At 37.8% G+C, this 15,661-nt stretch overlaps 2 protein-coding genes across 5 annotated transcripts in view; one reads left to right on the forward strand and one right to left on the reverse strand.

The window, feature by feature from the left end:
* Positions 1-11,705, forward strand: part of rhbdf1a (rhomboid 5 homolog 1a (Drosophila)) — an 83,340-nt gene extending 71,635 nt beyond the window's left edge. For all 4 annotated transcript variants that reach the window (XM_067421128.1, XM_067421119.1, XM_067421137.1 and 1 more), the window contains 13 exons: positions 324-446; positions 617-777; positions 1,187-1,438; positions 1,529-1,640; positions 1,748-1,822; positions 3,055-3,216; positions 3,298-3,398; positions 3,483-3,546; positions 4,047-4,141; positions 4,270-4,345; positions 6,092-6,192; positions 7,717-7,870; positions 10,662-11,705. In XM_067421128.1, coding sequence (XP_067277229.1) covers positions 324-446; positions 617-777; positions 1,187-1,438; positions 1,529-1,640; positions 1,748-1,822; positions 3,055-3,216; positions 3,298-3,398; positions 3,483-3,546; positions 4,047-4,141; positions 4,270-4,345; positions 6,092-6,192; positions 7,717-7,870; positions 10,662-11,081 — 1,896 coding nt within the window. In that variant the 3' untranslated portion in view covers positions 11,082-11,705. The remainder of the gene's footprint in view (positions 1-323; positions 447-616; positions 778-1,186; positions 1,439-1,528; positions 1,641-1,747; positions 1,823-3,054; positions 3,217-3,297; positions 3,399-3,482; positions 3,547-4,046; positions 4,142-4,269; positions 4,346-6,091; positions 6,193-7,716; positions 7,871-10,661) is intronic.
* Positions 11,706-11,853: 148 nt separating this feature from the next.
* Positions 11,854-15,620, reverse strand: aanat2 (arylalkylamine N-acetyltransferase 2). The gene is made up of 3 exons (XM_067421237.1): positions 15,010-15,620; positions 14,140-14,294; positions 11,854-13,884 (listed from the first exon to the last, which is right to left on the reverse strand). The coding sequence occupies exons 1-3, from the start codon at positions 15,176-15,178 to the stop codon at positions 13,579-13,581; spliced, it is 630 nt and encodes a 209-aa protein (XP_067277338.1). The 5' UTR covers positions 15,179-15,620; the 3' UTR covers positions 11,854-13,578.
* Positions 15,621-15,661: the final 41 nt, after the last annotated feature.

Consider the following 15,661-nt stretch of genomic DNA (forward strand, 5'->3'; position numbering starts at 1 on the left):
TGCTAAAGTAGGATTGGTCAGTAGCATTTGTTAGGTGCGGCTTAGCAAAGGGTCATCTAAGGTTGTTTAAGCTCACAAAAACACATCAGATAAATCAAGTGGACACATTCAGTCTTAAAAATGACTAATTACATGACACAAAAATATAATAGATATAGTAGACAGAGCAGATAGTCAGGTCAGTGGTCTCGCAACACAGTCTCTTTGAATTATTTATAATTTATTGACTTTATTCTTACTAAATAGTCTATGGTATTTATAGTAAAACTTATACAGCTTAGCATGCTATTCTGATTGATGGTTTATCTGTTTGTTTCCTTTAGGGTCGCTCACTGCGTGAAGGCACACTAAAACGAGCTCATAGGCGCAGTTTCACACCTGCTAGCTTTATTGAGGAAGATGTTGTGGACTTTCCAGATGAACTGGACACATCGTTCTTTGCTAGGGTAGGCAAACCCCACCGAACACATCACACATACATTTGCATTTTTGGAGACTTTTACCCATATATATATATATATATATATATATATATATATATATATATATATATATATATATATATATATATATATATATATATATATGTGTGTGCTTACTGTATGTTGGGCTTCAGGATGCCTTGATGCAGGAGGAGATGTCCACTTATCACGATGAGGTGTTTGAGTCTCCATCAGACTCCACCATGAAGGATGTGGACAGCAAACAGCTGGATGAGTCGGAGCTAACAGGAAGCGCACTGGACAAAAGCGAGTTAGAGAGGAGTCACTTAATGCTGTGAGCTTCACACATTTTTATTATGCCATATTACCCATCACAGTAATTGTGCTGTAATACCATAAAATATTTGATTACAGAAAATGTTAGCTGCAGAGATACTTTATTTTCCCTTTCTGTTTAGAATGTCTTGTTCAGTCATGAAACTCTAGATGGCGCAGACTGATAGGTCCCTTTCTTGCGATCTGCAAGCAATAACATCGTTACCGCATGACACAAGCTGATTGGTCCTTTGCTGATTCAGCAGCCAATGAGATTGCTTGCTCAAAATGTAAATAGTGTTGTCTGTAGGCTAGTCCAAATAAAAAAATTCTAAAATATTTGAAAAAGGATGTTTATTTATTGACATGGTAATAGAAACATTTATTTAGACATTATGTATATAACTCTATCCTTGTTCTTCGAACAGACCTTTAGAGCGTGGCTGGCGAAAGGTTAAGGAGGGAACACCAGCACCCCCTAAAGTCAGACTGAGGCAGGAGGTAGTGAGTGTAAACGGTCAGCGGAGAGGCCAACGCATAGCCTTGCCAGTCAAGAAGCTCTTTGCAAGAGAAAAAAGACCATATGGATTGGGCATGGTGGGAAAGCTGACCAATCGAACATATCGCAAGCGTATCGACAGCTACGTGAAACAACAGATAGAGGACATGGACGACCACAGGTATGCAAACTTAATTCAACACCTAAAACTTCTTTGCGATTTTTGGAGATGCTTATAATGTGAAGTGCCATTTTCTATTCTGTTTCTCAGGCCTTTCTTTACATATTGGATAACGTTCGTTCACATACTCATCACCATTTTGGCAGTGTGTATTTATGGCATTGCACCAGTGGGCTTCTCCCAGCATGAAACCGTAGATTCTGTAAGTGCTGCTACACTTTCTAAAGCTCCTGCATTTCTGATGCACTATAACTGTTTCTGACCATCTGGTGTTTGTCAACACATTTATTTCGTTTTTTCCCCATATAGGTCCTAAGAAATAAAGGTGTTTATGAAAACGTCAAATTCGTGCAGCAAGAGAACTTTTGGATTGGACCAAGTTCAGTGAGTTGTTTTTTTATTTAAGTTATTACTAAGTATTACTAAATACTAATCTGAGGTACTGTTTAAAAACACTGCATGTCTAATAGTACAATGTGTGCAAGTTTCAGCAATCAACTTTCAAGCTTGTGATCCATGTTTTCCCATGACTGCGATAAAAATCAAGTCAAGTCACCTTTATTTATATAGTGCTTTATACATTGCAGATTAATAATGCAAACAGAGAAAATACTGTAATTATTCTGCTGAAGTCAGTTCAGTGTTGCATTTTGGACCAGCTGGAGTTTGTTTATTAACCGAGCAGGGCAACCACCCAGTAGAGCATTACAATAATCTAGCCTCGAGGTCATGAACGCATGAACTAATTTTCTGCATTTGTCATTGAGAGTAATTTAGTAACTCTGGCTTAAATCTTCTTTAAGCACAGGAGCAACCGTGTTTAAAGTGCTGGAATCAATAGTTATGTTAAATCATCGAGTTCTTCTTAACTATCTGATATGCTGAGGAGTTGTAACTCATCAGGAAGATAATTTATAAAGCAATCTTTAGCGGTAGAAGTGTTAGTTAATTTATTATATTGTTATGTTATATTGTCCCTGTTATGTTTGTAACAGGGAGTTGGTTTTGCAGCCTTGGCTAAATGGAGAATACACAAGACTAGATAATGTTCTGAGCTGTTCAAGTGTATGGTCAGTGTGATTTTACGATTGTAATTTAATAATTTTATTCAGCAAGGATGCAGGTCAAAAGTGACAATAAAGATATTTATAATGTTACAAAAAAAATCTATTTTAAATTAATGCTGTTCTTTTGAACTTTCTATTTATTAAAGAATCTTGGGGGGGTTAAAATATCATGGTTTCCAAAAAGACAAAAATTTAGCAGCACACCTGCTTTCAACAATAATAAATGTTTCTTGCGCAGCAAAATCAGCATATTAGTGACGACTGGAATAATTAAAATATATTACAATGTTTTGCAATTAATTTTTTTTAATCAAATCAATACGGTCTTGGTGAGCATAAGAGACAAAAACTCTTATTGACCCCAAACATTTGATCGGTAATGTATGTCACTTCAAATGCGGTTTATGCTCCCTTCCCATCTCAAAAGTGAAACTCTGACTATGTTGAAATGTATTTCATAAGCAGCAATCAGTTGAATGTTTTCCCACTGAACAACTCAATAAAATAATATCATGAGACAAACCATCGTCATTGTCCGCTTCTCATCAGGAGGCCTTGATACACCTGGGAGCCAAATTCTCTCCTTGTATGCGAAGGGACCAACAGGTACATGAACTGATTAAAAAAAAGAAGGATATGGAGCGAAATTCAGCTTGCTGTGTGCGCAATGATCGCTCAGGCTGTCTGCAGACCTTAGAGGAGGAATGCTCTGTAAGTACAAGAGCCGTGGACTTATCATGACTATGAATGAGCCGATGTCAGGCCATTGACATCTCCATCTTTATGTTTCAGAGCACTTTGGCTGTATGGGTAAAATGGCCTCAGCATCCCAGCACCCCTCAACTGGAGGGGAAAGACCGGCAGTTTGGCTCTGTGTGTCATCAGGACCCCAGGTGAGGAATACGACTACACTCAATACTTCAATTTACAACAACAACAAAAAAATTCAAACACAAATCTTAATATATTTTTGGCAGGACATGTGTAGAGCCAGCCTCTGTATCTCCTCATGAGTGGCCTGATGACATCACCAAATGGCCAGTAAGTAGACTATTGCATCAAGTATGTAATTATATTGTAGAAGCTAAATCTAATACAAGCTACTGAGATGTTTTGGTCCCGGAGAAACTAGGTTGACTCACTTGGCGTTACGTTGTTTATAGTTCATCCATAAACACAAGAAAAGCCATTCTTTCGTTGCATCAGATCACCGCTTTATTGGTCCCGCCAACTCCAAACATCGTGAATAAATCTCATTGAGTACTCAGTCCATTTAATACAAAAAAGTGTCCTTAAACGTTCCCCGCTATTGCGGTCAAAACCTTTTTGCCCTTCCGGGTCAAAACACCTGCCTCCATCATAAAGGAAGCCTACCTATATACAGCAATCGTGTACCAACAGCGCCACTCTGTGGTCAACACAAGAACATCATATTTTGGCTCCTACATATATGAAAGAACTATAGTATTACCTGTAGCATCATAGTACTTTATTGTAAAGGTTGATTAGATACTTTGTCCTAATATCATTATGTATTACAGATCTGCACCAAATATAATTCTGGGAACCACACCAATCTGCCTCATATCGACTGTACTATCACCGGTCGGCCCTGTTGCATCGGCACTAAAGGGAGGTGAGGACATCTGCTATTACTCACTGCTAATGAATGATTAATACTTAGACATTTCACATGCACTTGTTTAGTGGGCATGAATATACAGTTTCGTGTGCTTTTTAAATATCTTGGGTGTTGCTTTGCAGGTGTGAAATCACATCAAGGGAGTACTGCGACTTCATGAAAGGATACTTCCACGAGGAGGCTACCCTCTGCTCACAAGTAAGCAGACTAAACCAGAGAAGCACAGAAATGAGTCAAAGATGCGCAATAATTGATACTGAAGCACAACTGTTAATTGCTTTGTATAAAATGTTAATATATTAATAGCAAATACTACTCAACACATTAACTAAGGGTTTTTTCCCCATCACCCTGCAATGAATCGAGCCGTCCAATTAGATTTGAGCTTACCTGAGCCGCTGTTGTTGCACGGACCCCTGAGAGTGGTGGCACTGTTTTGGAATTCCTGTTATTCAGGAAGAAAGAAGAGAATTGATGTTGATTGTTATGGTGTCTGATAACATATTTATTTTATACATGTACTTTATACAATTTCTATTAATTTTCAACTGAATTATGAAGCTATGAATGAGTTTTCTGCCATGCACGTGTTGAAGCTCTGTTCGTTGACGAATCCCTTAGCTTATCGCGTCACGCTTAGTGTGAAAGTGACTTAAAGGGATGGTTCACCCAAAAATGAAAATGCCATGTTTATCTGCTTACCCCCAGGGCATCCAAGATGTAGGTGTGTTTGTTTCATTAGTAGAACACAAATGAAGATTTTTTAAACCCTGCGGGTCATGGCGACACATTGATGTCTTAGACACAAAACGATCGGTTTCTGCGAGAAACCCAACAGTATTTGTGTTATATTTTTTTACCTCATATCAGACGAATCTCATCTAGTATTCTCTAACGCCATTACTTCCGTCTAAGAAGGTCAAAAACCCGCCGTGATCATATATATATATATATATATATATATATATATATATATATATATATATATATATATATATATATATATATATATATATATATATATATATATATATATATTAGTGCCTGCACAGATGATGCAGATCGGTCGAAGGATGCATCTATATATATATATATGAATGAATGATCGCCCCAGGTTTTTGACCTTACTTGATGGAATTAATGGTGTAGGGAATACCAGATGAGATTCGTCTGATATGAGGTAAAAAATAATAACTGTTGGGTTTCTCGCAGAAACCAATCGTTTTGTGTCTAAGACATCAAAGACAGCACGACCCGCAAGGTTTAATATGGATTCGTATGTCTGTGTTTTTTACCCTCATAGACCCCATTGACATGAATTATACAAGCAATGGTTGGAGTCAAAAATCTTAATTTGTGTTCTACTGAAGAAACAAACACACCTACATCTTCGATGTCCTGGGGGTGAGCAGATAAACATTTTTATTTTTGGGTGAACTAACCCTTGAAGATCAGTTCAGGTCACAAGCGTTAAGGCCATTTCACATTGAACGTGACGCGTTTCGAACTATTGTTTTGATTCTAGAGCGTCATCGCGACGTATATTTGCGACACTTAATCACACTCAGTCTGAAAGACCCTTAAAGCTCTCAGCCCTAAAAGTTTCACCTCTAGTAAGTACTCACCCACTAGACTAATGAGGTGGCATGAATAATAACGGAAGGTAAATCTACCTTCTGCTAAGTGCTCTGTAATCACCATGAAGGTTGCCAGTCTAATCCCCTCTGCATTGGCAAAATCTGTTGTCGTCTGAAAGGGCACACCGTGATTGTCCGTGTCTGAAGCATGTGCCAGCTTCCAGGGTTTTAACTTAAGACTATGTGCTAAAAGTGTGTTAAATACTGTCTAAAGCTTGAAAATGCAATTTCATTTATTATTGGCAGTATTTTGGGATGTTTCTCTTTTAGATTGTTTCTAAAAAACGCGCTAATCTATCCCTGCCAGGTGCACTGTATGGATGATGTGTGTGGCCTTCTTCCTTTCTTGAACCCGGAGGTCCCAGATCAGTTCTACCGTCTCTGGCTCTCACTGTTCCTGCATGCTGGGTGAGTGACTGTAGAGTATGGGGATCATTAAGCCCTGTTCACACCCAACACATAACAGGAAACCGAAACTAATTGCAGACTAATGGTCTGTTCACACCAAGAGCAAAACAACTAAGTGAAACATTGCTGACTAATTTGAAGCAAAACAGCTAAATATGAGAAAAATTTGGTAACAGACTGGTCACGCCAACAGTGAAAATCAAAAAGGTGAACGGTCCGTTCAAACCCAGAACAATGTAAAAAACAAATGACAGTTCTGTTCACACCTAAAGTTCAAACGAAATGCAAAAGTTGCCAAGCAAACCGTCTGTTTACACCAAGACGAAACAAAAAAGTTCATCATTACAGATTAAATGTCTATTTGCACCACCAGTGAAACAATAATCTACAAAGCATCATCATTTATTCACAACTTGGATGAAGCAACAAAAAAAAACTAGACATTGCAGACGAAAAGTATTTTAGACCATAGAGCAAACAAGTAAAACATTGCAAACAAAACTGAAAATGAAATTAAATAATAAATGATCACATTGAGTGTGGTCACACCAACAGCAAAACAAAAAACTGAAACAAGGCCAAGACCAACACGAAATGTGAAACATAAATTAGGCAAAAATGGGCAGACAAAACGTCTTTTTACACCAAGAGTGAAATATCACAGGTTAAGTACAGGTATTAGTATATAATCATTCAAGGGTTTCAGAAGAGATCTAAATGTCTGAAAATGTGCTCAGACTGCAATGACAACTCGGATATTTCATTAATGACTCAACATTTTCTCAACAATATCCTCTCAGACTAAATTACTAGAGCTATGCTGCCCATGTTTATTTTTTACAACTACATGGGTTTGTTTATTTTCCTAATATGTCATTCTCAAAAAAAAACTGCTGAGACCTCTTCTTATATCTTCAACCCATAAGCTATAAAAAATTACACCTGCTGTACTGCAGTACATTCCAAATGCTTCAAACGCTGACACTTACGATCAGATTATCTGCTTTAAGCAGAAGCTGACACTTGGAGGAGATGCTGTTATTTAGCGTGGCGTGATCTGTAGTAGTAATCAAAAGAGAGTGCTTCACTGAGCTGCACTTGGGCTCTTTGCCTTGCTTAAGAAGGCTCAGTAGATTAACGCTTCTGCACGTGCCTCTGTCAAACACCTTGACCATCGCACTCTCAAACGTCCTTGAACATGCTGCAGTTGGATTGTCTATTGCATATTTGTTCATATTTATGACCATTGCACTGAAACATCTTCCATAATAACATGTGCGGAAATGGAGACTCTTGTTGTGACATGTCTTTGCCATATTTTATGAGACCGCTGACAGAAGTGTTATTATGACATAGGCGGTGGTTTGCGTGGACATAATTTAGAGTCAGTGGCATCATATCTTGAATGAAGGGAATGTTAACAACCTGTGGTGTAAAATAAGCATTAAAATCCATAAAGATGTCATAACGGCTTTTAAACAACGTGCTTGAAACATTCTTTCTGTCCCCATCTGTTAAAAACAGGATTCTGCATTGCCTGGTGTCGGTATGTTTTCAGATGACAATTCTTCGAGACCTGGAAAAGTTGGCCGGTTGGGTACGAATATCTATCATCTATATCCTGAGTGGCATCACAGGAAACCTGGCTAGTGCCATCTTCCTCCCATACAGGGCCGAGGTGAGCTCCACTCCTCTTTTACACCGACAGGGTGCTAGAAGCGGCCCCTAAAACCTGCTGGCCTGAAACTCTCCTTAGAATCAATTAAGCTGTCTGAACTGCGTGGAAACTCTTACATGTTTGTCTTAGGTTTCATCCATTTAAAATGATATTATGTATGAATATCCTGTTTTTTGAGTTAATGTTGTTCATTATTTGGATCAGTAAATTCACACTGCTTTAGTGACACTAATTCATTTTAAATAATTTAAAAATGCAATTTGTACATACAATGACTTTAAAACCCTTTGTCTATGATGCGTATGTTTTACATTTTTCTGAATTAAAATATATAAAGAAAATTTGTTTGATTTAAAAAAAAAAAAAATGTTTTTCAAAACCAGGGTCAAAAAATAAGGGTCAATTTTTTGAAATTATAATTTTCATCTGAAAGCTGGATAAATAAGCTTTTGTTAGGATATGGCAATAATTGAGTGAGAAACCACTATTTGAAAATCTGTAATCTAAGGGTGCAAAAAAATCCAAATATTGAGAAAATCTTCTTTAAAGGGTTAGTTCACCCAAAAATGTAATTAATGTCATAATGACTCACCCTAATGTCGTTCCACACCCGTAAGACCTCCGTTCATCTTCAGAGCACAGTTAATGATATTTTATATTTAGTCCGACAGCGTATCCAAATGTATACACACTTTACTGTCCATGTCCAGAAAGGGAATAAAAACATCATCAAAGTAGTCCATATGTGACATCAGTTAGTTAATTAGAATCTCTTGAAGCATCGAAAATACATTTTGGTCCAAAAATAACAAAAACTACGACTTTATTCAGCATTGTCTTCTCTTCTGTGTTTGTTTTCAAACATCAAATAAAGATTCAAACGGTCATGAATCAGCTTATCGATTCATGATTCGGATCGCGTGCCAAACTGCTGAAATCATGTGACACTTGCTATCCGAATCATGAATCAATAAGCTGATTCATGACCGTTTGAATCTTTATTTGATGTTTGAAAACAAACACAGAAGAGAAGACAATTCTGAATAAAGTCGTAGTTTTTGTTATTTTTGGACCAAAATGTATTTTCGATGCCTCAAGAGATTCTAATGAACTAACTGATGTCACATATGGACTACTTTGATGATGTTTTTAATCTCTTTCTGGACATGGACAGTAAAGTGTGTATACATTTGGATACGCTCTCAGACTAAATATAAAATATCTTAAACTGTGTTCTGAAGAAGAACGGAGGTCTTACGGGTGTGGAACGACATTAGGGGTGAGTCATTAAAGGGATAGTTCACTTTGAAATTAAATGTTGATATGTTTTAGCTTACCTCATGGGCATCCGAGATGTAGGAGTATTTGTTTCCCCAGTAGTTTCAATTTTGATCATTTTAGGTCAAACCGTTCTTGTCTGTGCCTCACATAATGCAGGTCTATGGTCACCACCTCAAAGAGCATACACAGAGAAGTCCATATTAAACAATCCCCCATCGTAAGTACACACTGATGGCCTGAGACACCAAACGAGCGGTTTGTGTGAGAAAACGAACAGTATTTATATCGTTTTTACCTCTTGTACACCACAGGAAACACGCACACGCACCCTCGGATCAGTCAGACGTAGTGGTGTACAAGAGGTAAAAATGATATAAATACTGTTCGTTTTCTCACACAAACCGCTCGTTTGGTGTCTTAGGCCATCAGTGTGTACTTACGATGGGGGATTGTTTAATATGGACTTCTCTGTGTATGCTCTTTGAGGTGGTGACCATAGACCTGCATTATGTGAGGCACAGACAAGAATGGTTTGACCTAAAATGATCAAAATTTAAACTACTGGGGAAACAAATACTCCTACATCTCGGATGCCCATGAGGTAAGCTAAAACATATCAAAATTTAATTTCCACGTGAACTATCCCTTTAATGACATCAATTTCATTTTTGGGTGAACTAACCCTTTAAAGCAATGCTTACTACTACTAATACATTTTGATATATTTACGGTAGGAAGTATACAAAATATATTTATGAAACACAATCTTTACTTAATATCCTAATGATTTTTGGCATGAAAGATATTTTTTTAAATTTTGACACATACAATGTATTGTTGGCTAATGCCACAAATATATCCGGGAGACTTCTGACTGGTTTTGTGGTCCAGGGTCACATATGAATAAAGAGTGTATTTCTAAGAACTTTGTACGTGTTTTAAACTAGAGTTTTTCTTTTTTTTTTTCTATTCCTCATCATGAACACTCTTATTTATCATTGACCCATGTATTAAAGAAACTTTTAACATTTCTACAAAATAACTGTGGATGTTAAAATATGTTCTCAAAACTCATATAAGCAATAAAGTAAACAATTTGGGTCAAGGATTCCCAAACTTTTTTTGTAAAAAGAACCCCTTTGGCATTTACCACTTAGATTTTAAATTAATATTTCAATAATTTAAAAGCACATTCTCATTTTTACAGTTCTTTTATGTTGGTTAATAGTTACATGATGTGCAAGTAAACAAATAAAATATACGGTTTTTTTTAAGGCACACAAAATATATGTATCGTGGCCCCAAATTAAGAATGAATTCCCACAAATTACTAGTGTTTTAGTTAATTGTGGCCTTAATCCGTGGCCACAATATATATATTTTTTTCCACCAACAGGGGTTCAACAACTTGAATTTAGAAAGAGAATGGGCATAATCTTTGTGGAAAAGGGTATTTTACTCTATCTATGGCACTGAGTTTATCCCGACCCCTCTTTTGCTGCTTCTCTAGGTGGGTCCAGCTGGCTCTCAGTTTGGCATCCTGGCCTGTCTGTTTGTGGAGCTGATTCAGAGCTGGCAGATTCTGGCTCAGCCGTGGCGGGCCTTCACCAAGCTACTGTGCGTGGTGCTCTTTCTGTTTGCCTTCGGCCTGCTGCCCTGGATCGATAACTTCGCCCACATCTGCGGATTCATCTCGGGCTTCTTCCTCTCCTTCGCCTTCCTGCCCTACATCAGCTTCGGCCGCCTGGACATGTACCGCAAGCGTTGCCAGATCATCATCTTCCTGGTGGTGTTCGTAGGCCTGTTCGCCGGACTCGTGGTGCTCTTCTACGTGTATCCCATCAAGTGTGAGTGGTGCGAGCTGCTCACCTGCATTCCTTTCACCGACAAGTTCTGTGAGAAGTACGACCTCAACGCGCACCTCCATTGAGGGAGAGGCGGGGCTTCGGGGACAGAGGGATTTGATTGGTCGTTGATCTGCATCCGCCAGCCCCCAGTTGCACTTTGTCTCTCTCGAATGAAGCCCTTTCTGTGAACGTTGACAGTATGCTTGTTTTGCTTTTTTTACTCAAGTGCAAGTTGGAACTCCACTTTGACCATGATTTTAGGACTCTGAGAATGAAGAACAATTTTTAATGTACCCTAAAGGTTTATGTAGTCTATTGATAAGGGTGTCTGGTAATCATGCCCGGAAACTTTCTTTACACTACAGTCTCAGAAGGCAGTGTCATAATAAAAGCACTGGTACACCAAATGGAGAACACGTCTTCTCCGATTTGATTGTTGTAATTTTTATGTTTTAGCATGTCAGGGGTAGGTTTGTCTTTGTTTAGTCGAACTCAGAATCCAGGGACGAAAAAAAAAAACTCTGTACCTTCGGTGCCTTGATAAATGTACCTACTACTGCCATATTTTCGTTACACGTTGAGCACTCAAATGATATTCTTTTATTTGTGTGTTACTTCTAATGGAGTAATAGTTGATTATGAAAGGGTAGTGTTTTAGCTACCCAATTTACACACTTGTTACAGAATACATCTAAAAACAACTTGCACCTCTGAAGTTTGTCTGTTTTTCTTGTCTACTAGACCATAAACCAGCTCTAAAATATGGAAGCCCATTTCCACCTCAGAGTAAAAAATAAAATAAAATAAAAATGTAAAATTTAATTTATTTCTTTGTGACTGTTTCACATATCGCACTGTGACTATTTATCATAATAGCTGTTTCCATCCACCTATTTTAATGCGAATTTTGGGATATTGCATCAAAAACGCGGGATGGAAATGCCAAGATGCGCATAAAAAAACGTGTGCACTCAATTTGAGCCGGATATATTTTTTATCCAATAATATTCGCATAAACTGCAACGGAAACACATTTACTGAATAAAATCCCTTGCAGAATAAAACAAAACAAAAAACAACTTTGCCTCTGCGGAAGATGCGATAATTCGATAATTAGAGTAACCAGTGGACCAATCGCATTGCACAGCATCTCAAATGTCGGTCATCAGAATGATTTGGTTTAATTCCCCCACAGACATGTAATTGCATTCGCCACACGCTCTACACAAGTCAGTTTCGTTCCCAATGGCAGCAACCTCCATTTTTATTATGAATATTTTGCGCCAATTTGATGTGACGATTTTGTTCTCTTGAACACATGGGACGGAAGCTCTGGTTTATTCGCAGATCCTTTATCTGATTTTCCAATGTTGCACACAATTTTCCAGTTAAATTTAACTTTTGCTGGAAACAATGTTAATGTGCTATACCTCAGTGTGACTTAATAAATTGTGACCTTGTTTCTCGTAATTGAGACCATCATGTAATGTGACTATTTCTCATAATCGTGATGTTACATCTCGCAGTATGTCTATATATGGCCATGTGACTATTTCTCACAATTGCAATCTTCTTTTTCACTGACTTAATGTCTCATAAGGTGAGCTTTTAAATAGTGCTTTGCCTTTATTTCTCATAATTATGACTTTTTATATCTCACAATTACATCTTTAAATCTCAGTGTGACTAGCTCTTATTTTAAAATTTCTCAACTACATTTTCTTTTTGTTTTGTTTTCTCTCTGAGGTGAAAAACTGACATTCCGAACCACTCTGACAGGTTATGAAATGATTAGGATGGTACCAAGGATAATAACAATGTATCCATAAACCTAGAGAAATGCTCTCACCACTGTGCATAAAATACAAATTACAAAGATATAGCTTTGTTATTAGTTTTTTATTTTGTATTGATTAGGCATAATTGTATAACTAATGCCACAGAGAATGTTTATGGATGTTCTAATTAAAGTTTACATCAGTTCATACACTGTATACATAGTTTGCATTTCAAAACACAGTCACATATGCAGTAATATATAAGGTATATAAGATTTTATTTAATATATAAGATTTCATTCTAAAACAGTATTCGACATTTCACTCTCCACTTGCAATCCAAGGGATGGAACGTTATACAAAAATAGAATTATTTGTCCAATTTCAATTAAATCTTATATTTTCCAGAAGAAAGATTCTGACTTCACTTTTTGAATAGTTTGTTCCAGTAGAATATAATTTATGTTAAATGTTAATTAAACATGAAATATTGATTGAACAAAATGATGAATATGGTGACTCAAAAATAAATAAAGAAGTGTTTTTTTTTATTAATTGTTAAAAACAACTACTGTTTTTTGACCAGTAAAGTGTGCAGTGTATCTTGGGCAGTTCACAAGAAACAAAATGCAGTAAACAACCAACATCTGTGTGTGCGATCTCATTAAATGAGTGCATAGGCAAGTCTCTGGTTCTTTGCTCAGGTGGTAATAGGGCTTTGAGTCCTTGACTAGATGAGAGCCGTCCAGAATCTACACGATGTCCTTTATCAGGATTGGAAGTTTCTTTAAGCTAAAGAAACTTAACATCCGCTGTTTCGTCGTGCATAAGCCAGGCCTCCAAGCTGATACTCCATCTCTGTGAAGGTCAAAGCCCCCACGCTGATGGCCGAGTTACCCTTCTCTTTGAATCCAGCTTTCTGGTAGAAGGGCACCAGGAACTCCTCGCAGACCAGCAGGGCCCTGCGCAGGCCGGGGAGACAGCGCAAGTACTGCAGGTAGCGCCAAAGCAAGATGGAGCCTTTGCCCTGCTGCCGACAGTGGCGGTGAACTGACAACACGTGGATGTGTACCGCGGGAGAGTCTGGGACGTGTTTGTTCATGGCCTCCTGGATCAGATGGTCAAAAGATGGTTAGAATCTAAACACATTCTAACAGAACTTCAATGTTGATACAACATGATAGAAGGTTTCTTTAAAGAACCGTATAGGTGTTTTTTCAACAACTACTATCTAAATTAATGTGCTACATGCTGTTTCATTATAATAGCTCGCTCAATTTACCAGAAGTTATGGAGTGAAAATGGCTTCAATGTAAATTATACACCTTTTTTTTTTTTCTCAGTGTGGAGAATCACTTCTCACCTGTCCTAGTTTCTCTTTGTCCCAGCCAGATCCAATGATAAATGCCACGAGCTGGCCCTCTTCAAACCATCCCAAAGAGAGCTCAGGACACTGACCCAGGAAACTAAGCACCTCATCAAGGGTGAGTGGACATTCACCGGAAACTGAGATAAACGCTGCAGAGGGAGAGATACAGGGGTGAGACAACCCTCATCCTATCGTCAGATTATCAGGTTTATCGCAATCAAGGCTCTGCTTTTCTATATGTAGAACTTGGGAAGTGCTTAACGTCTTTTTTAACTCTTTGAATGAACTTTCCTACCCAAAAAATACAAGCAATCACAGTTATATAAAATAGCATCAAACATATGAATAAAATTGTAATTTTGTAAAATATTTAATATTAACTGTTATTTTTTAATATATAACTATATTTAAAATAACTGTTTTCTATTTGAATATATGTAAGGGTGGCAAAGCTGAATTTTCAGCATCATTTATCCAGTCTTTAGTATCAAATGATCCTTTAGAAATAATTCTAATATGATGACTTGCTGCTCAAGAAACATTAAATGATCATTATCAATGTTGAAAACTTTTTTGCTGCTTAATATTTTATGGCAACTGTGATTCTTTGATGAATGGAAAGTTCAAAGAACAACATTTAAAAAATATATATATATAATCCTTTTGTAACATTATAAATGTCTTCTTGACTGTCACTTTTTATCAATTGAATATCTGACGCCAACTTTTGTACGAGTAGGATGCACTACCAAAACATCATAGAAAATGAAATAAAATAAGTGGGCTATGAATAAGTAGGCTAGTCTATAGATGTAAATTTAAATTCACAACTAAGTAACCAAGAATTTATGTCAAGCATCTTACCTTCTCTCTCTATCTCAAATACACTAATGGCGTCCTGTGGGGTGAGATTACGGAACTCGCTAGCAGGTAATGTGTGTCGCCTCTGGCGCCGAGAACTGGCAACGCTTAGCGGCGTCTTCAGAAAGAACGGCTTCAGGAAGGGTGAGCTGACGACCTGCGGTGCCATCATCGGACACGCGCTCACTTCTGACTGCTGGGAGGCAATGCTGTTTGCAATAGTAACGCAGACTCTTGAGCGTTTGGTTTTCCCTCGCGTTAGTTTTAGGACACTGCTGTCTTTCCGTCAGTAGATTTTGTCCGGTCGCTCTCTTCTTGGTCCGATGTATCTGAATCCTACCGCACAACCTCGCTGCTGTCACCTCTCCTCCTCTTTAACCCTCCCCATCAACACCTCTCTTTGTCATTCTGGCTCTTTCCCGGCCCGCCCCATATCTCCTAAAGTGTCCCGTCTTTAGAGGGATAGTGATATACGCACGTGCCAGGTGAAGCTGCAGCAATTCCCTAAAAGTCTGTGTGCTAATAGCCTACTCACAGCGCAGCTCATCAGCCACTCTTACAAACACTTAGCCTGAAACTGTTTGTACAGCCAACACAAGCTTTGGAGTGTTTGCGGCAGTCCTGGTACGTTTGTTAGTGTTTCCAAATGTTTTTT

The sequence above is a fragment of the Pseudorasbora parva genome, chromosome 2 (genome assembly GCF_024679245.1).
Source record: "Pseudorasbora parva isolate DD20220531a chromosome 2, ASM2467924v1, whole genome shotgun sequence".
Classification (NCBI taxonomy): Eukaryota; Metazoa; Chordata; class Actinopteri; order Cypriniformes; family Gobionidae; genus Pseudorasbora; species Pseudorasbora parva.